This window comes from Carassius auratus, chromosome 21 (genome assembly GCF_003368295.1).
Source record: "Carassius auratus strain Wakin chromosome 21, ASM336829v1, whole genome shotgun sequence".
Lineage (NCBI taxonomy): Eukaryota > Metazoa > Chordata > Actinopteri > Cypriniformes > Cyprinidae > Carassius > Carassius auratus.
In genome coordinates, this window is record NC_039263.1 from 25,487,700 (window position 1) to 25,512,432 (window position 24,733).

Here is a 24,733-nt window from a genome sequence, read left to right on the forward strand (position 1 = left end):
ATTCACCTGGCCGGCGCTTTCTTCATGTGCTCCCCGATGAAGGTGGCGTTGGTCATGCCCATCAGGGTGTTGGCCAGCGAGATGACGGAGAGCAGGTGCTGTGTGGTCACGGCTCTGGAGACACCATACGTGCCTTTGCCCACGATCTCGGAGACGGAGAGCTTGCGGCCCTCGGCGCATCCTTCGGCCAGCTGCCGGAGCAGCGAGTCTTTGAAGGTGGGCAGCATGAGCGACATGTGTCCCCCGCGGGAGATCAGGCCGAAGGAGACGGGCGTGTGTGGGCGGAGCATGCCCAGCCGGGTCAGACACACCTCGTCCAGCTCTCCGTTCAGACCCCAGGCGTGCAGGCAGGACATGAAGAGTTTGGCCGTGTCCATGGTCAGATTGTACTCCAGCAGACTCAGAGACTTGGACTTCTCCTCGCGCCGCCGCTGCTCCTCCTCCTCATCCTCGTCTTCATCCAGCAGGTGCTCCTTGATGTTTTCTTTAATGGTCTCCTTCACCTGAGATGACATGAGATAAACAACAGCATCTTAAACGATTGCTTTCTTCCTGTAATTTTTTTTTTAAATAAAATATAAGTTTTAGAAGTAAATACAATCAAATTATTTATTAATTAAATTGCATTCAAAATAAGTTTTTTTTTTTACATTATATGTGTGTGTTTGTGTTCTGTGTATATTTATTATAGATATATAATACACACACACATACATTTTGAAAATATGAACATGTATATATATATATAAAAATATTCATAAAATGTATACAATATATAAATGATATTTATATAAACATAATAAATATACAAAGTACACACACATATATTATGTAAACAAAAACGTTTTTGTTTTGGATTGGGATTAAGCACTAAATAAAAGTAAATAGAAATGAACATACAAATAATATAATATTTAATAATATCATTTTAAAATGTATTATTTTTAATCTTTTTTTTTTTACAAAAAAGAAACCTGTTCAAGTTTATATACATAAGTACATAAATAGTTTGTCTTCGTTATGACATCATATACAATTTTGAGTTTTTAATTCATTTATTTTTCATGAAAGCTGTGTAAGTGCAGTTAATTGTGACACTATACGTGCAAACAGTATTTCTGTTGTAAAGATGTGAAAAATGTAACTGTAAAGTGACTAATGAAGTAATCACAATAGCCTTTTTACTCAATTACTAAATATTGAATTTTTTGTTGAGTAAATTTAACTTGTGTTTTTAGATTGCAATGTTATAATGTAATGCCACTTTGACCATTTTTGCAGATAATAAATGCATGCATGGTTATAATCACTTTATTTGTTTAATCCAAATACAAAATCCAGAGACACATACTGAATGCCCCAAATCAGGCCTGGAACCATCAAAACACAGGTGTGTCACGGCTGTCCGTACAAACCCTCGAGTCTGACCTGTTTGAAGATCTTGTTGGCGAGGAAGGACCCGCTCTTGTCGGCTCCGCCCGGTGCTTTCTGCAGCGTCTCCGGCGAGACGAGGGTGGGATTGGGCCGCTGCGCCTCCTCCGTCAGTAACTGGATGATCACGGCCTCCACGTCGAAGAACAGCACGTGCATGTCCGGATCAGTCACGTTGGTCTTCATGGCCTGCACCACCAGAGAGTTGTGCGAGTATTTGGGAAGGTTTCCCTGCAGCGAGACACAAAGAAAGACACGTTTGTTACAGGAGAACTAGAACGGACACCTCGCTTTTGTGAAACTGTCTTTACTAGAGACGACAAGAAAAATGTGTGTGAAACTGTTCTGTGAACAACAGAGAGGTTTGGGTCAATGATTTTGCTCCGGATGATGAAAAGAAAGCTGCAGTGAGAGCGGATGAGAGGGATTTCTCAACCAAACAGCCTTTTCCTTAAAAGCTAAACTTGCTCCTTAAAAGTTTAAAGGCTATGAAACCACCGTAAGACTGATGAAACATTTTCTTCTTCTTTATGAGAGGAGAACTGATGCATCATTCAAAATGAGTATAAGATAAAGAAGGTTTTGCATTAATAATGACTCAAACGGAAGAAGCAATACATTTTGGGGAATATTTGAAATAAATAGAAATTTAATGAAAATAAATAAATGTAAAAATAAATTAAATTAAACTATAAAATGTTAAAACAAATAATTTTAAAAAGTAAATTAATAAAAAAAAATTGCTAAATAATCATGCTAATTAATTTATATTATTCTAAAAACATTTACACTTTAATATTATTATTATTATTATTATTATTATTCTTTAATATTAAGCGATGACATGAAAGAAACACAAAAATAACTAAATTAAAATTAATTAAAATAAATAACATTTTTAATAAATTGTGAAAAAAATACATGAATTAAAATAACTAATAAATCATTTTAAAAAGTCAAATAAGCAAATAAACAAATTATTTATGATTATTTTATTTTATTCTTAAAAACACAAAAGCTTATTTTCAGATCAATAACTGAGATTAAAATAAAAAAATAAATAATTAATTAAAATAAATAAATAAACAGGAATGATTGAAAGAAATTAACACATCAAAATATATGATAAAACATTAAGAAATTAATTAAAAGAAATGAAAGCACTGAAATACATATAAAAAAGATAAACAAAAACAAAATAAATTAATTTTTTAAATGCATTAAAATAAATATATAAGCAGCAAACAATAAACCAACGAATAAATCAAGCAGCAACACAATCCTGATCGTCTTTATTCGCTCTAATAACAGACTCTGTGTGATTTGTGCGGTGAAACACGAGCCGGACGCGTTCTTGAGCTTCTTCTTCTTCTTCTCATCAGAGCTAATAACACGGCTCATTATAACGGCAGTAATCAGCGAGTCGTCTTCAAACACATCCGTCAAAAGTTGCTCAGTGCACGGGATAATCAGTTTATTCCCTGATCTGTGTAATAATCTCTAATGCTCATTAAGCCCTGCAGCATTCATTTCATCTCATCTGCTTCCAGTCGGCCCGTATTAAATAGCGAGCTTGCTAATTGTTATTCAATGTTAATTCGATGAACAAAGCACCTGCGATCCATTAGAAACATCAGGGAGGATGTTTACGAGCGGCCGCTGTCAGACAAACTTCTGCTGAAACGTGATGCTGTACAGCTTGAATCAGAAATGTGCATTATAAAGCATAAGAGGCTGTGCATTGAAAGAAGTGGACTGTGGTTACAAACTGCAGTCTGCAGAAGTGAAGTGCTTCTGCGTTTGTCTCGCTGTGATGCTGACTGTAACGTCGACTCCTTCGGTCTTTGTCTTTCTGTTCAATGGCTCTGACGGGGGTCCGAGGGCATTGATCAGACACAAACACAGACTCAATCCTCTTTTATTTCCCCTCACGCTTCTGGGAAACCAACATGAAACGCAACTATTGCATTCTGGCTTTAATGCAGATTGTATAAAAAATAAAAAGAAACTTTGATGCAGACGAAATGAAATAAAATCATTAGAGTATTCCTGAACTAAATGAATAAAATGCATTTTTTAAATATGTGGATCTTAGTAGCAATTTCACATATACTTTATCAAAATAAAAATAATAATACTAATAATAATATTTATTTTCCTTCACGTTTCTAGGAATGGCTTCAATGCAGACTGTGAAAGCAGAAAAATACATGTGAGAGACAGATGAAATAAAAAAAGAACAATTCAGAAATAAATTAATAAATATCTAAATTAAAATTAAAATAAATAAGAAAAAAATTCTGAGTCTAAGTAGCACTTGTATTTTATATAAAATTTAACAAAAATAAAAAAATAAAAATAAAAATAAAATTCTGGGTCTCAGTAGCAATTTTTCTTGTATTTTACATTTTATATGAAATTTAATGAAGTTAAATATAAAATAAAATAAATCATATAAAAATATTTATAACAGAATATTTATATATTAAATAAAAAATAAACAATAAAATAAGAAAATCTAGTAAAGGCAATAAAATGAAATACATAATATAATAAACACAATAAATTAAAACAATTTATAAAATCTAAAATATATTTCACATGTATTTTATATTATATAAATTTTTTATTAAATTAATAAAATACAATAAAATAATAAATAATAAAAAACAAAAAATATATAATAAATATAATAAAATATGTGTCCATTCGTCTGACACTGCTGTGCTGAAGCATACACTTTATCTGAATGAAGACCCATCTCTCTCTCTCTCTCTGTCTGTCTCTCTCCCTCTCTCTCTCTCTCCCCCTCTCTCCCTCTCTCTCCGCGTTGCGCTCTCTCTCTCTCTCTCTCTCTCTCATTCTCTCTCCCCCCGTGTGTCTCTCTCTCTCTGTCTCTCTCCCTCGCTCTCTCTCTCTCCCTCTCTCTCTCTCTCTCCCCCCGTGTGTCTCTCTCTCTCTCTCTGTCTCTCTCCCTCTCTCTCTCTCTCTCTCTCTCTCTCTCTCCCGTGTGTCTCTCTCGCTCTCTCTCCGTCGCTCTCTCTCTCTCTCTCTTTCTCTCTCTCGCTCTCGCTCTCGCTCGCTCTCTCTCTCTCTCTCTCTCTCTCTCTCTCTCTCTCCCTCTCTCTCTCTCTCCGACAGCGTGTCCAAGGCCAGAAGCACACGAGCGCATCATTAAGAGGAACAGAACCGCTGGGCTATTTTAAACACATAAGTCTAGCATCATTACTGGACACCTGACACCAGAACCCTTCCACACGGCTCCAGACTCAGAACATTAATAACATCATAGAGATAGATGCACACCAAATAGAGCCGTTTGCCTCTTAAACATAAATCTGGAGCACTACTGTGCATTTATCATCAGTATATGTTACTGTTCACAACATCTTCATATTTTCATGCATTATAGTTGCATGTCGTCAGATTAGAGCTGGTCGATGATATACATTTGGCATCAATATAATCATTCATGCAATATAGTAAATATTGCTTTACGTGAATCTACAGTATGTATGCGGATAAAGTAGATTGTAATATATATCCAACTCAACACCGCGAATATCAAATGGCAAATCCAAAAGTGAAATGCAATAATATCACAATGAATATGAAAACACAAAGGAACACTAATGTTGTTATTATTATTATTTATCACTCCTACACCTCAAACATTAAAAGTCCTGTGCTGGATTCAGGATTGCATGAAGTGATAACACACAATGCATGTCACTTTGGATGAAAGCATGGACGTAATTGTAGTTTTAGCCAAATGATCAAAGATGAATCTGACAGCATGCATGGTTTTATAATCTGCATACAGCAGCACAGTTGTGGAGCCTGTGAGAGCAGAGCTGGATGGAGACACACTGCCCTCTAGAGGACACCAGAGCTGCTACACAGAGACACAAGCCTTTCATTCAATCACAGTATTAAACACAGACCCATTTTGTACTGAAGGGAAGATTTTCATTCATATTCTTAACAGTTTTGAATTACAGTAAGGAAACTTGGGTGGAAAATAGAACTTATGTTCATTAAAATAATACCAAAACTCCTTGCACCTAAATATAACGAATGATATTAAAAAAATTTTTTTATCTTCTTTACACTCACACATACACACATTAAAAACAAAAAGTAAGTAATAACAGAAAATAAAATATTAAAAAAAATAAACTTATTTTTAGTTAGTTGATGCAAAACTTGCAGTCAATGCAAAACTTTTAATTTTGTGTAGTTTAAAAAAACTAAAGACATAAAAATTACTAAAACCCTAAAAATAAAATAATGTAAATAAATAATGAATTATATAATAAAAATATATTTAATATTAAAAATATAAAAGTACTTTAAATATAAATAATATAAAAACTACTACAATATAACATACATAATTTTATACATTTGATCTATATCTATATCTATATATATATATATATTTCAAAAATAATTACAATTATATAAATACTACTTTAATATTACAAAGAAATGTTGTTTTCAGTGTCCTCACTCACAAACAAAAATTACAATGCAATGATGTCACCATAATATACAATAATATTGTAATAACAAATAATAATATGAATAATTGAATATTATAAACATTTATATTTATTCATTCATTCACTATTATATAGAGAAAGATACAAAGAGAGGAAGAGATACATTTCTCTCAAAATATCCCACAATTTCATGTTGATATCTACCAAGATTTTGAAGACCGGTTTGGAGGCACATTTAACCGTCAAGAACAACTGAGAATCCATTTACAGACACAATGTGTGTGTAAAAATAAAGAAAACACATTCATAATGGTCTGAAATATAAAGGAGTCGAACTCAAACACACGGAGCAGAGGACGATTCAGATCACACAAAAACACCAGCAGAATGATCCAAACTCCGTCCATATTCAACCAAACCAGAACAAAACCACAATCCACACAATCCACACAATCTGACACAATCACTGGGCGGCTCTGAATCCAGACACAGAGACTGTGTTAGTGTGCAGAGCAAGAGAAGCATTCTTACAAGAGTGCAACACCAGAAGCTCATTACTACACACACACACACACACGTGCATTAACACACAGACCCATGTAGAGACGACGCAGCTCAAGGACAGTCAGGAGAGCACACTATTAATTATGTGCATGAACACAGAGACTGAATGAATACAAGCAGTCATACAGATGAAGACAGACACACACTCTGAGACTGACTGATGCTGCTAATATATCATTAGTTCAGCTGACACGCACACACACACACACATATAACACACACACACACACACACACACACACACACACACACACACACAACTCTGTTTACACTCGGATAGTCTATCCAAAGCATAAATGGATGGCACTAAACACCAGACCAGTGCTGTTACTGTTAACTAAAACTATTAGAAATCTTTCATTTTAAATTAAATAATGCTGAAATAAAACTTAAATCAAAAACTTAAACCTTAAAAAACTAAATAAATAAATAAATTAAATATTTGGAAATTATATTTTTTTAAACAGTGCCGTCAAATGATAAATCGTGTAACATTAATTACATTAAAAATAAAAAGATTTGTTTGCAATATGTGTGTTTGTGCATTTATTATGTATATATAAATACACACACACATGCATGTATATATTTCAGTAAAAATATATATTAAATATATTTAAAATATGAATTATATAAATATAGACATGTAAAATACATATTTTTAAAATATATACATGTATGCATTTGTATTTACAAAATAAATATACAAAGTACACAAACATAAATTATGTAAACCAAAACTTTTATTTTGGATGCGATTAAACATGATATAAATATAAAATATAATATATTTAAATGTATAATTAAATAGATATAAAATAGAAATATCATAAAAAAAATATAAAAACAAATATTAAGAAATATTATTATTAATAAATAGTATATAAACAATACTCCAATAACATTATTTTAATAATATGAGTATCAAAATAAACAAAAAATAAATGTGAAACAAACTAAACGTACTCAAACTTAAATAATATAAATGGAAGTATAAAATGCCAATTCGAAATATTACTAAAGAATAACAAGAATATTTCAATAATATATAAACAATACCAAAATAAACAAAAAATGTATTTAAAAATAAAACTAAATGAGTTTAAGTACCAAAATTAGTCAAACTAAATCTGAGATGCATATATAATTAAAAGTTTCATCAGTAAAATCCTGCCTTTGTGAATAAAATGTACACTAATATTTTTTCAGATGTGCTGAATATTACATTTACAGGTTTATTACATTATCCATGTTTTTTTATATTAACGTAAAACATTAATTTAGATTTGCAATTCTCTCATATGTGACTCTGGAGCACAAAAGCAGTCTGAAGTCTCTGGGGTATATTTGTATCAATAGCCAACAATAGTATGAGTCAAAATTATCAATTTTTAATTTAATGCCAAAAATCATTAGGATATTAAGTAAAGATCATGTTCATTGAAGATATTTTGTAAATGTCCTAGCATAAATATATGAAAACTGTATTTTTGATTAGTAATATGCATGGACACTTTAAAGATGATTTTCTCAATATTTAGATTTTTTTGCACCCTCAGATTCCAGATTTTCAGCTAAATATTGTCGGATCCTAACAACTCTGTTGGTTCTGGAGGCGTCTCACCTTGTCGGCGTTGTCGGCTGCGAGCAGGTTGGTGGCGAGCGTCTGCAGCTTGTGTTGGGCCATGTTCTTGAGCGCTGCCAGACTGCGGCGGGTCATGGCCTGCTTCAGGTTCACCGCGGGGTGATTGAGGGAGTCCATAGCTGCGGGAACAACCTCATCACACGCGTTCAGAATCTCCACCGCCGTTATTCCCATCACACAGCGGTCCAGCGCTCCTGAGACACACACACACACACACACACACACACACCGTACAAGAGTTATCCGCTTCTGTGGAAGGGCTACTGTCAGCAACTAGAACTAAAACCACAGAAAACATGTGTTAATTTAAATAAAATATATATTTTTTAAATTGTCATTTTCATTTAGTTTATTTGAAAGGACTAAAACAACTAAAAAGTGAATTGAAAATGAATTTAAAAAATATACATTTAAAAAAAAAAAAACAGCCAAACGAATGAAAGGTTAACGAATATTACATACAAAATACAATTAAATAAGTTTAAGCACTAAAGTTACTAAAACTTAAATTGAAAAAAATAATACACATATATATATATATATAAATTAAGAGCTAAATAGAAACAAAAAACATAAAAATTCCATGCAAAAATACTGAAATTAACGTATAAATAAAGTATATATACTAATATATAAGTATTCAAATGATCAAATTGAAATCTGAAATATAATTAAAGCTATAAATAAATAAAAAATTAAATTAAGAACAAATTACTAAAATGGTAACTGAAAAAATTATAAAAACCTTAATATTTAATCAATTTAACTGACAATTTAAAACTGATTTTTTTAATATAAATTATATAAATAAAGGGATTACAGGTGCTGTTCATTTAATTAGAATATCATTAAAAATGTTGATTTATTTCATTAATTCCATTCAAAAAGTGAAACTTGTATATTATATTCATTCATTACACACAGACTGATATATTTCAAATGTTTATTTCTGTTAATTTTGATGATTATAACTGACAACGAAGGAAAATCCCAAATTCAGTATCTCAGAAAATTAGAATATAACTTAAGACCAATACAAAGAAAGGATTTTTAGAAATCTTGGCCAACTGAAAAGTATGAGCATGTACAGCACTCAATACTTAGTTGTGTCTCCTTGTGTCTGAATTACTGCAGCAATGCGGCGTGGCGTGGAGTGGATCAGTCTGTGGCACTGCTCAGGTGTTATGAGAGACCAGGATGCTCTGATAGTGGCCTTCAGCTCTTCTGAATTCTTGGGTCTGGGATATCACATCTTCCTCTTCACAATACCCCACAGATTTTCTATGGGGTTAAGGTCAGGTGAGTTTGCTGGCCAATTAAGAACAGGGATACCATGGTCCTTCAACCAGGTACAGGTAGCTTTGGCACTGTGTGCAGGTGTCAAGTCCTGTTGGAAAATGAATTCTGCATCTCCATAAAGTTGGTCAGCAGCAGGAAGCGTGAAGTGCTCTAAAACTTCCTGGTATACGGCTGTGTTGACCTTTGACCTCAGAAAACACAGTGGACCAACACCAGCAGATGACATGGCACCCCAAACCATCACTGACTGTGGAAACTTTACACTGGACCTCAAGCAACGTGGATTGTGTGCCTCTCCTCTCTTCCTCCAGACTCTGGGACCCTGATATCCAAAGGAAATGGTAAATGTACTTTCATCAGAGAACATAACTTTGCATCACTCAGCAGCAGTCCAGTCCTTTCTGAAGCGAGACTGACGCTGTCTGTTGTTCAGAGTGTCTTGACACAAGGAATGTGAAGCTAAAACCCATGTCTTGCAGACGTCTGTGTGTAGTGGTTCTTGAAGCACTGACTCCAGCTGCAGTCCACTCTTTGTGCATCTCCCCCACATTTTTTGAAAGGGTTTTGTTTCACAATCCTCTCCAGGGTGCAGTTATCTCTATTGCTGCTCCACTTGTTTCTATCGCATCTTTTCCTTCCCTTCTCCTCTCTATTAATGTGCTTGGTCACAGAGCTCTGTGAACAGCCAGCCTCTTTTGTAATGACCTTTGGTGTCTTGCCCTCCGTGTGCAAGTTGTCAATGGTCGTCTTTTGGACAACTGTCTTGTCAGCAGTCTTCCCCATGATTGTGTAGCCTACAGAACTAGACTGAGAGACCATTTAAAGGACTTTGCAGGTGTTTTGAGTTAATTAACTGATTAGAGTCTGGCACCAATATTGAACCTTTTCACAATATTCTAATTTTCAGAGATTTAGATTTTTGGATTTTCCTTAGTTCTGTGTGTAATGATTGAATATAACATACAAGTTTCAATTTTTGGATGGAATTAGTGAAATCAACTTTTTGATGATATTCTCATTATATGATTAGCACCTGTATATAAAAATAAAACCGAATTCTAAATATTAATCTAAACTACATTAGTGCTCTATAATATCCAATAGCAACCAATGTAAAATAAACTGAAGGGATAAATGAATAACTCAGTGCTGAACCACTTCACATTACAAAACAATTGATTTCAAATCAAGAAGACGTTATAAATCTGATCTGAAACATAGCCATAGGCAACCGTTAACATGACCACTGACCCCCGGGCCCAGGCTCACCTGTGTCCATCTGCCAGACGTAAACGGAGCCGTCAGAGCAGCCCACCACCAGGTAATCATCACACGGCCTCCACTTGATGACCTGGATGGGGAAGAGATGTCTGGACGCCAGCATGATGCACTTCCTCTCCCTCAGACTGAGCAGACCGACGGAGTGATCGCTGGCCACCGAACACACACAGTGCTGCACGCGCGTCTGAAACACACACAAACCCACCGGCATAACTACACACTCACACACGGCCCTAAACACACGGACAAGCAGAGCAGGGGAGGCGGGGCTTAGCAATGCAGGTGCTGCTTCTGATTGGTCAAGAATTTTCATTGAAGTATATTCATTTAGCTGATGTTTTTATCCAAAGAAAGTCACAAATGAAGAAGGGTAACAAAATAAAATTAAATTATAAAAATAAAATATTTAAAAATATATATTTTATTTTAGCTAATTACCAAGGCTGCATTTTTATTTTATATATATATATATATATATATATATATATATATATATATATATATATATAAAGACAAAAAAATACAACGTTACTAAAACTTTAAATAAATTTAAAATGGAAATAGTAAATTATATTTTAAATATAATAATACTATAATAGTATTATTTAGATAATACTAAAATAACACTAAGAAAGAAACATAAGATATTTTTCAAAGAGAAAAATATATTAACAATACACAATGGCAGGTTATATATAAATAAATACATAACTAGATTAGTAAATATGCAAGTAGAAGTAAAAATAATAATAATGGGAGTAATTCATATTTAAAGCATTTTAAACCTTTTACTCTGTACTATTTATTCTATGCCTATTAATGTTTTTTTCAAAGTTAGTAATGTCACATATCAGTTAATTTATAATGACTTTATTAGTCTATTTTTTTATATAATTAGTGTGAAACTTGACGACATCTACCCAAGAAAAGGCGGAGCTTAACAATGCAGACGTTGTCTCTGATTGGTCAATCATTTTTCATGGATTATTTATTCATTTAGCAGACATTTCTTTCCAAAGTGATTTTCAAAATGAAGAAAATTACAAGCAATTTTAATTTTATTTTACAAATATTCAGAATACTCAGGTTTAAATAAAATTAAATACAAATAAAACAAACAAGATTATTAAACATGCTAGAGATAAAATACACAAAACAAGAGAAAACACACCAGCTGATTTATGGGTCAAAGGACCTGATTTTCATTTGTAGGAAAACATTTGATAGAATTAGCATAAAATATAATGACAACTGATATGAAACTGTGGGATGTGAGAATGGGCGGGGCCTATCAGCTCAAACGCTGCTGTAATTGGTCAAGAATGAAGATTCTAATTAATATTAAGTTTTTAACTCTTTACTCTGCACTCAAAAAAGCAGGATTTAGAATTTTCACTCAAATTGTTAGTTAATTCTACTGATAATGAAATTACAAGCAAGATATTTAATAATTATTATTTTTTATTATTACTTTTACACAAAAAATAAAAAAGTTTTCTATTCAAAGTCTAATAAAGTTTATTTCAGGTTACATCAGCCGTTTATTAAAGGGTCAAAATGCACGACTTTCATTCGTGGTAAAAACAGTCTCTCCAATCGATCCTGTCTCGCTTTATTCACACCAAAAAAAAAAAAACACCCGGCGAATCATTAAATGCCAACAACATCAAAAAAACACCTCAGAGAAGTCCGAAGCTGCCAACAATGAAAGTAGAAATGATATCAGTGCGAATCAAATTAAACTGGACGTAAGGTCACTCAGGGTCTGCCTTACAATACAAATCCTGCAGCAAAGGTCAAGCAGGACTTAAGCTTTTCCATGACAACAGCGCGGCCGGCTCTTCTGACATTTAGTGCAGAAAGTCTGTCTAATTGGTCACCGAGGTGAGACTCAGAGATCAGAAATTCTGCGGCCGTCGAGAGCCGGATGAACTTTTCAATGTCTGGAGAGGAACCTTTAGGAGCAGTGAAGAAAGCCTGAACGCCGTCTGTGGTTTATGTTTGTGAGTAATAATGACTGAAGACTCGTAGAGAAACCTCAGCACAGTGACTAATCTGGCTAACACTGTGAATTAATAAACAGATAAATACATAATGTTTCAAATAAACATTATCTGAAATTATCTTTTTAACTTATTTTCTTTCAGATAGTTGCAAAGGTAACATTTATCATTCTTCGTTTAGTTCTAAAGTTCTAAAATAACTACAACTGAATTAAAAATGGATAAAAACTATACACATTTTTTAAAAAAAAGATAAAAGATAAAGAAATAAAAATTAGATAAAGATATTTAATTTCTTTGCTACATATTAGAAATTAATTAAAAAAAATGTACACAAAAAAATAACAAAACAAATAAAATCTATTATAATATAATATAAAAATAAAAATGATGAAAATTATTTAAAACTATATAAAGAGACAACAAAATTACTAAAACTGAAATTAAAATGAAAATGGAAAATTATATAGATAATTATAATAAATAGATATATTATATATAAATACAAGATTCATTATACAAATTTAAAATGATAATACAAATTAACTAGATCTAAAATTAAAATCTTTATCACATTTTGCATAATTTTTTTTAAAGCAAACAAAAGGTGCTTTACTGCATTTGCTCATGTAGGATTTATGATTATTAATAGCAAAACATAAAATTATGCCCGATACCAAAAAGCTGCTAATTATAATTATTTTTTTATGGATACTTATAATACGTCTGATAATTAATATTACGACTGATACAATGTATTTATTTGCTTGGTTAATGAAAAAATAAAACACTAAAATAACACATAATTATATAAAACTGTTCTTATGAATTACGGGTATAAATAATAATAATGATACAAATAATAACATTAATAATAATAACTATCATAATCATCATCATCTTAATAAATTAAACCCTACCACCGATCTTAAATATTTATTTATTGAAATAGTTATTTTTATTGCTTCTTTTCTTTTTATTGTTTATACATATATAAACCTTGCTATGTGTACTGCATTAAGCTAACTGAGACTTGTCATAGCACTTACATATTATTACTACCATCATCATCATTTTTTGGATAAAAGCGTCTTCTAAATGATTAATGTAAATGTAAATACTGAATATATCAGTTCTTAAACGAATCACGCCAGCATCAACTAAAAGAGCTGTGATAAGAGTCCACATACACACTTGACCAATCAGAGGGAGTATCTGGAGCACAAGCCCCGCCCACTGAGTGCTGACAGCTGTCATACAGTCTTGTGGTGTGTGTTGAGGAAGCTTACGCTGCAGTTCTCCGGAGGCACGATCAGCTGTGTGATTTCTCCTCCGTGAATGCAGAAGATGTGCTTCATCTCTCCGGTGAAGATGTCCCAGATGATGACGGAGAAGTCAACGCCGCCGGACACCAGCGAGCGCTGATCGTAGCGCGGAGAGACCTGGTGAGGGTACAGCAGACACGTCACCTTGTGCCTGTGACCTCGGAGAGTACGGTGGGGAGGCCAGCCTGCAAACACACACACACACACGCACACGCACACACACACACACACAGATCAGGGCTTCATTCGACATTGTCATGGGAAATCAAAAAACATCATCCAGTCGAAAACACTGTTGCAGAATACTGTTATAATAATAATAATAATAATAAAAATAATAATAATTTTAAAAAATAAATGTATTTAAAAATATGTATTTATACAGGCTTAAATATTATTAAAATCATATATAATAATTCAACAATAATAATTATGTATTTTTTATTATTATTTCATATATGCATAAACTATAATAATATAAAATTAGCAATATTAAAATAAATAATAGTGTGCTTAATACTGAGAGAGCACTGTAAAACAAAAAAACAAAAATACTGGTTATTGGTATTGTGTTGCTATATATATATATATATATATAAATATATATCTTCTAAAAACTCTGTTGCAGATAATACTGTTATTATTATTAATAATAATAATAATAATAATAATAAATATACATATATAAAAAATGTAAACATTAATACACACACACACATATTTATATATATATATATATATATATATATATATATATATATATATATATATATATATATATATATATATTAATACAAATATAATAATAATTATTATTATTATATTAATAGCAAAAATAGTGTGCTTAATCCTGAGAGCAATACAAAACAAAATAAAAAATTGTTTTGTAATATAATCCTCTGGAAAACAGTGTTGCAGGTAATACTGTTGTTATTTTTATTAGTAATTATAATAGTAATAAATAAAAATATATTCATAAACATAATATGTATATAATATTTATATTTAACTATTCTAATAATAATAATATAATGCATATAAAAGCAATAATAGTGTGCTAATACTTAAGAAAAAAAAAGTAAAATATAAATGCATAATATGTATTGCAGATTGTTGCATGATAATATGATAATATAATAATATAATGAATGCAACATTAATATAATACAATATAAAAAAAATAATAATAATAAAATACTATAATTACTGATGTTGTAGATAAATATGATCAAAAATATGCATGATATTATAATGACATTTAATATTAATATAAAATGTAACTTTAATAAAAATAATTCTTATTATTGTAAATAAATCTAATAAGGCATGTTTATACATAATAAATAATAAAATAAATATATTTATATTAAAACCTAATAGTTGTTACAGATGATATATATATGAGATTATGATGAAACAGTAATATCTGGGTAAGAGTGAGTCACCCCTGCGCAGCATGTGTTCTCCCTGCAGCAGCTGAACGATGGCCGTCTGTGTCGCAGGAACCAGAACGATGCTGCCGTCCTCTCGTCCACACACCAGTCGGCCCTGGGACGGGATGTACACGCTCGCCGTCACCTTAATGGGCTCGTTAGAGCCGTGCAGGACGCTCAGCTGGTCAATGATGCCGGCCGGAGACGGCAGTAACTTATCAAAGGCCTCCTGCAGACTGATGCTGGCCGACACCTGCAGCTCTGGACGACACAGAGGAAAGCATGTCATCAGCATCAGCAGGACATGCATGTGTTCCTGTGCTGTTAGAGACCTCTCGGATGCAGGAGGCAGAATCCACGAGTGGACACTAGAGGGCAGTGTGTGTGATGCAGTACTGAACACACACAGCAGAGTCACACTCAACAGATCTATACTAGCTTATTACATCATGCACAGTTTATCATGAATACTGCATACAGTACTTTGGATGCCGCTATGATTAACTGAATTTCAAAGATTATTATGCTTCAGTGTTATTACTTGTTCTTCCGTTTTTCATGCGACCTCACGTTTAACGGTTAAAATAATGATGCAAGAGAATCGGTGTTGTAAACTTCAGGAAACCACATAGCTGCTTTTCCACACTACCTCTGTTGAAATGTATTTATTTATTTTTTACAAATGTTAAAAAAAGTGAGAAAATGTTACAAGCAAATAGTTTCAGCACTGTTTATATTCAGAGTTTGCAAAGACAAAAATAGTTACAATACTATTTATAATATTAAGTTTGTGGAAACGGCTTAATAATAGCTGCAATGCTGCTATTAAAGAATAGATACAATACTTTTTATAACATTTAGTTTATTAAAAAAGTTACAAAATAATTACAATTGTGTATAAAATATCTAATATACATAATTTGTGGTAAAAAAATAAATATAATATTTATAATATTAATAATATAATTGTCAGGTTGTGAAAAATATGTATAATAATCATATTAAAAATTAATAGTTACATTTATGGTTATTATATATAATATTTATTAGTTTATGAAAAGGCAAAACACAATGTCATTTATAATATAACATTTTTTATTTTGTTTACAATATTCACAATTTGTGCAGAAAAGCTTTAAGTAACAATACTGTTTTAAAATGGTTACATTGATATTTACAATATTCCATTTGTTATATTCCATTAAAATATTGATTAAAATAATCAGTTCATGCAAAAGAACACTGAAAATATAATAATCCGTTTTTTAAAGAAGCTGAAAAAATTGCTACATTGTTTTTAATATTTAGAACTTTTTAAAATAGTTACAATACTGTATTATAATATTCAATTAGTGGACAAATTAAAAATATTTACAATTATATTAAATATACATTATATGTATTATTTATATTTTAAATTATAATAAAGGTTATTATATTTTATAAAATATCATATACATTTTCTCATGCTTATTTTTTGTAATGTGTGAGAAGTATAATTTTCAGTTTATTAATTTTGTTTTGTTTTCTTTGTTTTAGTAATGTGTTTGAAGAATACTATTTGGTTTATGAAATAATAAGATTTTTTATGTTTGTTAAAAAGTAAAAAATGTGCTCTTTGGTTTATTTTTTTGCAACGAGTAAGCATAAAAGCATAAGATTAAGTTAATGAAAAACTTTTTTTTTCTTTCTTTTGTTTTGTAGAAATATAATATTCAGTTTTTATAAAATATTTTTTTTTTTTTTTTGTTGAACACAGTTGTACCCGAGTGAACGCGAGTGTACCTGCGGCGGAGGACAGCGGCTGTAAGGGGGACGTCTCGGGGATGCTCCACACCGTCAGTCGCCCCGCAGAGTCGCCCTGGATCAGCAGTTTGTGGAACGGCTCTCTCCGTCCGAAGAAGAAGCGCGTCACAGGAGGACAAATCAGGAGCTGCAGGAGACAGAAACATTAACGTCTCCAGACAGAGCCTGCTGAAGCGTCTATGAGCCGCCGCTGAACTCTGAGCGATGTGTGCATGGAAGCTGTTAAACATGAGCATCATCAGGGAAATCATCAGCTCATGCAGGATCATGGCTGAGGAACAGATGATGCGCACATACTGACGCAGAATGAGCACAATATGGAGTTGGTTTTTTCACCACAATGAGTTACAGTTGATTTAAAGGCCCACAACGGAGTGATAGGGGTCTCCGAAAAAGTTTAGAGAGAAAGTGAATAAAAAATAAATAAAATAAAAATTTGAATTTAATAAATAAATAAAACTGGTACAATAAACTAAAAGACGATAAAAAAATAAAAGGTGCATTGAAATAAATAAATGATAAATAAAAAAGTCAAAAGCAAAAACTGCACAAATAATAAAAAAGTAGATTAAAATAAATAATAAAAAACTGTAGATTAGACTAAATAAATAATAGATTAAAATAAACGAATTGCTTAAAATAAATGAAAAATAGATTAAAATATGTAAATAATAAAAGTGCATAATAAAAATGTATTAAAACGAGTATATAAAAATATTTAAATTAAAATTTGAATGAAATTAACATCTTAACATATTAGAATAAAATAAAAAACTTTTTATATATATATATAATATACATTTTTTACAATAAAAAATAGATTTTTATACATGAAAATATATATTTGTCATAAATTTTAGGTCCCTTGCATGAGCATGATAATAATTGGAGGTTTGTGCCATGTAAAAGATTTGTTTTAATAATCCCTTTTATAAATCACTTTAAAATGTGAAAGGAATCCATCGAATGAAATCCCTGCTGATAAAAACATTCCCAACCGATATATGCATGGTCACAAAAAATATACTGTAAATTATTACTGCTAAAAGTAATAATAAAAAAAAAACAATTAGGTTCTGTGCAAATTATTCTGGTGTGAAAAACTGATTTTACATTTGTTCATACATGATGTTTTAAATGTAAAATTCCTCTTGGTGTTTTATCATGTCATGTGTCTGAAGTGGCATGAAAGATGACCATTTTTAACTGTTCGATGCATCATATAAATCTGATGTATGTCCTCTGAATTCTCAAAGCTAAATCCTGTATTGAGAACAGTGCAAAGTTCCACCGCTGAGCTTTCACTGATAAACACACGCTCACGACACACACACACACGTCCAAACCTTCACGCTAAAACATGCTGAATACACACCCAAAAACACACAGAGATCAGCTGAAGACAACCAGAGAGCAGCACACTTCACACAGCTCTAATAATATCACGTTTAAGAATATAAAAAGACCTACGGAAGCCCTTTTCTGCCACTGAACAGAAAATAAAAAGGTGATTGTGACTTTTCTTCTCACAGTTGGGAGTTTCCATCAGTTTTATCTCATAAATGTGAGTTATAAAGTTTTAATTGAGTGATATAAAGTAACAGTTCTGAGAAATAGAGTCAAAATTGAAAGATAAGAACTGCTTTATATATATTGTTTTTCAACATGGCACTAAAACGCCTTTGAAATATATATATATATATATATACTTCCACTTTATTCTCGCAACATTTCCACTTTATTCTCGCAACTTTTCGACTTTATTCTCGCAACATTTCGCAACAATTCCACTTTATTCTCGCAACATTTCCATTTTATTCTCGCAACATTTCCACTTTACTCTCGCTACATTTCCACTTTACTCTCGCTACATTTCCACTTTACTCTCGCTACATTTCCACTTTACTCTCGCTACATTTCCCCTTTACTCTCGCAACATTTCCCCTTTACTCTCGCAACATTTCCCCTTTACTCTCGCAACATTTCCCCTTTACTCTCGCAACATTTCCCCTTTACTCTCGCAACATTTCCCCTTTACTCTCGCAACATTTCCCCTTTACTCTCGCAACATTTCCCCTTTACTCTCGCAACATTTCCCCTTTACTCTCGCAACATTTCCCCTTTACTCTCGCAACATTTCCCCTTTACTCTCGCAACATTTCCCCTTTACTCTCGCAACATTTCCCCTTTACTCTCGCAACATTTCCCCTTTATTCTCGTAGCGTAACTTTCCCACTTTATTCTCGTAGCGTAACTTTCCCGACTTTATTCTCGTAACATTCCGACTTTATTCTCGTAACATTTCCGACTTTATTCTCGTAACATTCCGACTTTATTCTCGTAATATTTCGACTTTATTCTCGTAACATTCCGACTTCATTCTCGTAACATTCCAACTAAAATCTCGTAATCTTAGATTTTTTTTTTTTTTTTTTTTACGTGCCACTAAAACGCCGTCGTAATATATATACAGTCTGAGAAAGTCATAATTAGCTTTTTTATTTTTTATTTCGTGGTGGAAACAGGCTTCCATCAAGACCAAATCAACACTTTTTTTATTAACTGAATGCATCAGACTAAAACAAGCGACTGTAGAAGAAGCTCTGGGACTTTGCATGCATCTTCACTAAGTGAATACTAATGAGAAAGGCCAATGATTGGTCGTTTTTAGTGGGAGGAGCATGAGACTTAGAGACTTAGCGAATCAGAGTGAGTGACTATTAGACAGACAGCAAAAGAGAGGCAGGAACGCCACAGGAAGCTCTCAGTACATCCAATCATATTCACACATGAGAAATATGTTATTTTTTAACAGAACAGATAATGTCAAACTGAAATCTTGCATATTGTGTGATATTATTATGCATGGAGGGCTTCCTCGCCCCTGCGTCTCGCTGTCAGCTGGGCTTACTGGTGCCTCTAGAGGCCGCTGGATGTATTGCAATTCAGGAGTGTAGAGTTCCGGATCACAAGCGCTGTCAGGAAGACGCACCACAACACATTGCCCTTCCCACCCCTCCTCCAGCTGGGCCGGGGCAACAACAGACAGAGAGCAAATCATACAGAAATCAAACATGGCACAGATTACACACAAACATATACACGAGGACAGAACACAAACTAAACACATAAACCACTGTTCAAAAGCTTGTGGGTTTCATTTAACATTTAATTTAGAATACAAAACTATTTTAACTATCGCAACATATAATCATTCTACTGTAGTTAATGGTGTTCACCATCTGTTTGGTTATGTCATTAACTAGCTGCATGATTTTACTGTACATTTCTGCCATATGGACATCAACTTGACAGTCAGCACTAAATATAATGTAGAAACTTTAAAATAGAAAGAATTTTCTGTAGAAGAAAAGAATTAAGCGCTATAAACAAACTTGAATTTAATTTAAAAATCAAGTCTCATCTGGATGCATTTATTTGAAGAAAAATACAGTAAAATTTGTGAAATATTTTTACAATTTAAGAGAACTGTTATATATGTGAATTTATGTTAAACTGTCATTTATTTCTGTGATGCTCCGCTGTATTTTCAGCATCATTCCTCCAGTCTTCAGTGTCACATGATCTTCAGAAATCATTATAATATGATGATTTGCACCACAAGAAATGTTTCTGATCATATTTTTGTGGGTTTGGGTTAAGAAATTTAATTATTTAATTCAGCAAAAACACATTAAATTGACCAAAAGTGACAGTATAGACATTGATAATGTTACTAAAGATTTCTTTAAAATACAAAGTTTCTACAACAAAATATTGTGCAGAACAACTGTTTTCATCATTGATAATAATCAGAAATGTTTCTTGAGCAGTAAATCATCATATTAGCATGATTTCTGAAGATCATGTGACACTGAAGACTGGAGGAATGATGCTGAAAATACAGCTGTGCATCACAGAAATAAATTACATTTTAACAGATATTCACACAGAAAGAAATTATTTCAAATTGTAATAATATTTAACAATTTTACTGTTTTAACTATTTTTTAATCATTCAAAATCACACCAACATCAAACTTTTGAACAGCAGTGCTTTTATAAAGAAACTGAACTTAAACACGAAGGACATTTAATGCTCTATGATTGGTTGAGATCAACTAATCTTTAAATCAAAACTGACTCTATTTACTTTCTAAATTCACGTTCCTGATTCATCAGTGAAAAGGTCTGTCTTCTAAACTTTCCTTACAAACGTGAAAACTTGTACTTTTGATCCTCTCAAGACACCTATGACGTCCACTTTCATAATCTGCCTGAATCTGAAGGCCAAGAATAAACAGACATGTCTGTAAAGCACAGGTGAGTGTACAGTTGTTTCCTCATGTGTGCATGTATCTGACCTGTTTGTCGGCACGGTCCGCTATGCTGTACACCAGAGGAGGGATCGAACCCTCAGACTTCTTCCCCACATTGCTGCGAAAATGTTCGCTCGCTGGGAGACAGCTGAAACACACTCAGACTGATTAGCAGGAGTAGATCAACACTTTTTAGCTGTACTTTGTAGCAAATATCGGACGATATTTGAAGAAAAAAAAGGCAAATATCATCCGATAAAAAAAAAAGCCAAATATCGGCCGATATATATATAAAAAAAAAAAAAAGCCAAATATCGGTCGATATTAAAAAAAAAAAAAAAAAAAAAAAAAAAAAATATCGGTCGATATTTGAAAAACAAGGGGCAAATATCGGTCCATATTTGAAAAAAAATATTTTTTGCATTACCTGGCCGGTAGTTTGTAAATGTAGCTGCAACCATCTTCAGTCCAGATTATGACTTTATCAGCAGCGATGAATTCTCCTCCGACCCACGACTGATTGCTCTCGCTCGGGACCGAACACAGCAAGGAGAAATCACCCGCATCAAACACCTGCAGCACAGACCAGTGTATAACTCAACCCATAACGTGAAGCAACATCGCAAACTCAAACTCACACACACACACACACACACACACTCACCCTCCAGTACTTGGAGCACACCACCAGCAGCGAGAGCTGTGTGAACGTGCAGAACGAGATGCTCTGACAGCCCTGACAGTAGATAGGCTTCGACTCTTCCTCAAAAACAGGGTCCAGATCCTGCGGGAAACACACACACTTTCATTCTCCAGCAGGACACACTCTGTGACACACACATTCTGTCCAGATCGCGTGTCTAATGACATGTACGGTTGAGTTGAACTGTTCACCTGCATCCTGCTGACGTCAGCGGTGATGATCCACACCTTAAGAATCCCAGTGACAGACACGGCCACCACGGTGTCCTCTAAAACACACACACACACACACACACTTTAACTGTTGAGAAAACTGATTGAGAGTCATTATGGCCTGTGGTTAAAGTATTACTTTGGTTTATTCTCAACTTAATCTCTATGGACACCAAATTTAATAGTTATATGGATTTTAAATGTGTAATTTAATTCATTTTGTGGGTAGATTTTAATTTTGTGGACATTGAATAGTAGTTTTTCAGTGCTGTGCTAAGAATTTTTTAATGAATGAATATAAAATAAATAAAACCAATCTATATTTACATATAAATACATTTTGAAGAAGTCATTTGTAAATTATTATTTTTTTTTAAATGTGTAATTTTGTTCAGAAGTAATTTTGTTTAATATTTAAAGTTTTGGTCTATTAGATAGTAGCTTTGCAAGTTTGCAATTATTTTTTTAATAAATGAAAGAACTATTGAAATAGTAATAATAATAAAAATCACATTCTCTTTATTCATTTACATATAAATAAATTCTAAATAAGTCATTTTTAAAATGTAAAAAGTAGAATTTAATTTTGAAATATGTAATTTAATTAATTTAGTTGGTAGATTAATTTTAAAAAAAATGTAATTTTTGCTAGCAGTTTACAAGTATGAAATCATTTTTTGGTAGTTGTGAAAACATTACTTTCAGTATAGATATTTAATGTTTATTGGCACTGAATTTGCACTATTATTTACAAAAAATATGAAATATACAATATTTAATTAAAAAAAATATTTATTAATTCATTCATTCACTTTTTAACGGCATGCAAGCATTAAGGCTATTTTCATGGCAATCTCTGAATAAATTATACAAGGTATTTTTGTATGTATTTCTTAAAAACTAAATAAATTGTAAGTAGCACTTTTTTAATTTTAAAAATTAATTAAAATTTTTAAATGCGTTTAGTTTAGTTGGTAGATTTCAATTTTATGGCCATTTGCTAGTAGCTTAAAAGTGTGCAGTGACTTTTTCTGGCAGTTTGACATTTAATGACATTTAAGACCAAAACTGTACTTGTATTATTATTTTAAACATTGAGAACTTCACTGAGTACATTATCTGTGCACATTCCCTTTTCTTGTTATAAAATGAGATGCAATTATTGCTACTGGTTATCAACAGCACATCACAGATGTCATAAACAGGCATTAGCTCCTATAATCCTGAAATGCATCACAAGTCAAAACCGCAGCGGTACCTTGTGTGCGATGCGAGCGAATGATGCTCATGGAACTGATCCAGTCAGGCGAAATCTTGGACACAAGCGAGTAAAGGACCTCGAGACTGGTAGCGTCCACTACAAGGATTTCTGGGTAATGTCCATGACACAGAAGACGGCCCTCCCTCTGTGTGCCGATGGTGAACTGGTAAAACTGTGCAAGAGAGACAGAGTTTTATGAAAAATGATTCATACATAAATTAAATTTATTTATTTTTTCTTGAATATAAAAATGTAAGAACATTTATTTTTAAAATACATGTTTTGCTTTAGTCTTTAGCATTTTTAATTATAATATTTTGAATAAATATACATATTTATGACTCTTTGAGTTCTTTATAGCAGAATCTATTACTCTATTACTCTAATGCAGTGTTGACTCATAAAAAAATTGTTTTATTTTTTCTTAATTCTAAAAATGTGGTTTGCATATAAATAATATATTATTTTTTTAAATACATAGGCATTTTGTTAGCTGGTCTTATGATGTTGGAATGTTTTCTTTTTTTTGTGAATCTGCATAAAGTATGTTGTTATTTAAATAAGTGTGTGTGTGTGTGTGTGTGTGTGTGTGTGTGTGTGTGTGTGTGTGTGTGTGTGTGTGTGTGTGTGTGTGACCTGTATTCCAGTGTGTGCACAGGCCAGTTTGGTGAACTCAATGCAGCGTCCATCATTGACGTCCCATAAACACATTTCCCTGATGACAAACATAAAAGACGTCTCAGCTGACACACATCTCTCTGTCTGAACACACTGTTATCTCACAGCTTCCTGCACTTAAAGAGCCCATGATAAACTCTCTCTCACCCGCTCTCAGAGGCGCTGACGAGGTATTGTTTGTCACTTCCTGTGCTGGCCTTGGACAGACAGGTGACAGAAGCCGTGTGTCCAAACAACAGAGCGCGAGGATTGATCTAAACACACAGAC

The 24,733-nt window shown here is 32.6% G+C and overlaps 1 protein-coding gene across 2 annotated transcripts in view; it reads right to left on the reverse strand.

Moving 5' to 3' along the window:
- The window catches only part of wdr7 (WD repeat domain 7), a 100,787-nt gene that overhangs the window by 70,177 nt on the left and 5,877 nt on the right, over window positions 1–24,733 (reverse strand). For both annotated transcript variants that reach the window (XM_026196938.1, XM_026196937.1), the window contains exons 3-16: window positions 24,613–24,719; window positions 24,424–24,502; window positions 23,785–23,959; window positions 22,506–22,582; window positions 22,276–22,395; window positions 22,039–22,184; window positions 21,657–21,759; window positions 17,272–17,419; window positions 15,499–15,747; window positions 14,018–14,238; window positions 10,714–10,909; window positions 8,125–8,339; window positions 1,429–1,662; window positions 7–503 (exon numbers count right to left, since the gene is read on the reverse strand). In XM_026196938.1, coding sequence (XP_026052723.1) covers window positions 7–503; window positions 1,429–1,662; window positions 8,125–8,339; window positions 10,714–10,909; window positions 14,018–14,238; window positions 15,499–15,747; window positions 17,272–17,419; window positions 21,657–21,759; window positions 22,039–22,184; window positions 22,276–22,395; window positions 22,506–22,582; window positions 23,785–23,959; window positions 24,424–24,502; window positions 24,613–24,719 — 2,567 coding nt within the window. The remainder of the gene's footprint in view (window positions 1–6; window positions 504–1,428; window positions 1,663–8,124; window positions 8,340–10,713; window positions 10,910–14,017; window positions 14,239–15,498; window positions 15,748–17,271; window positions 17,420–21,656; window positions 21,760–22,038; window positions 22,185–22,275; window positions 22,396–22,505; window positions 22,583–23,784; window positions 23,960–24,423; window positions 24,503–24,612; window positions 24,720–24,733) is intronic.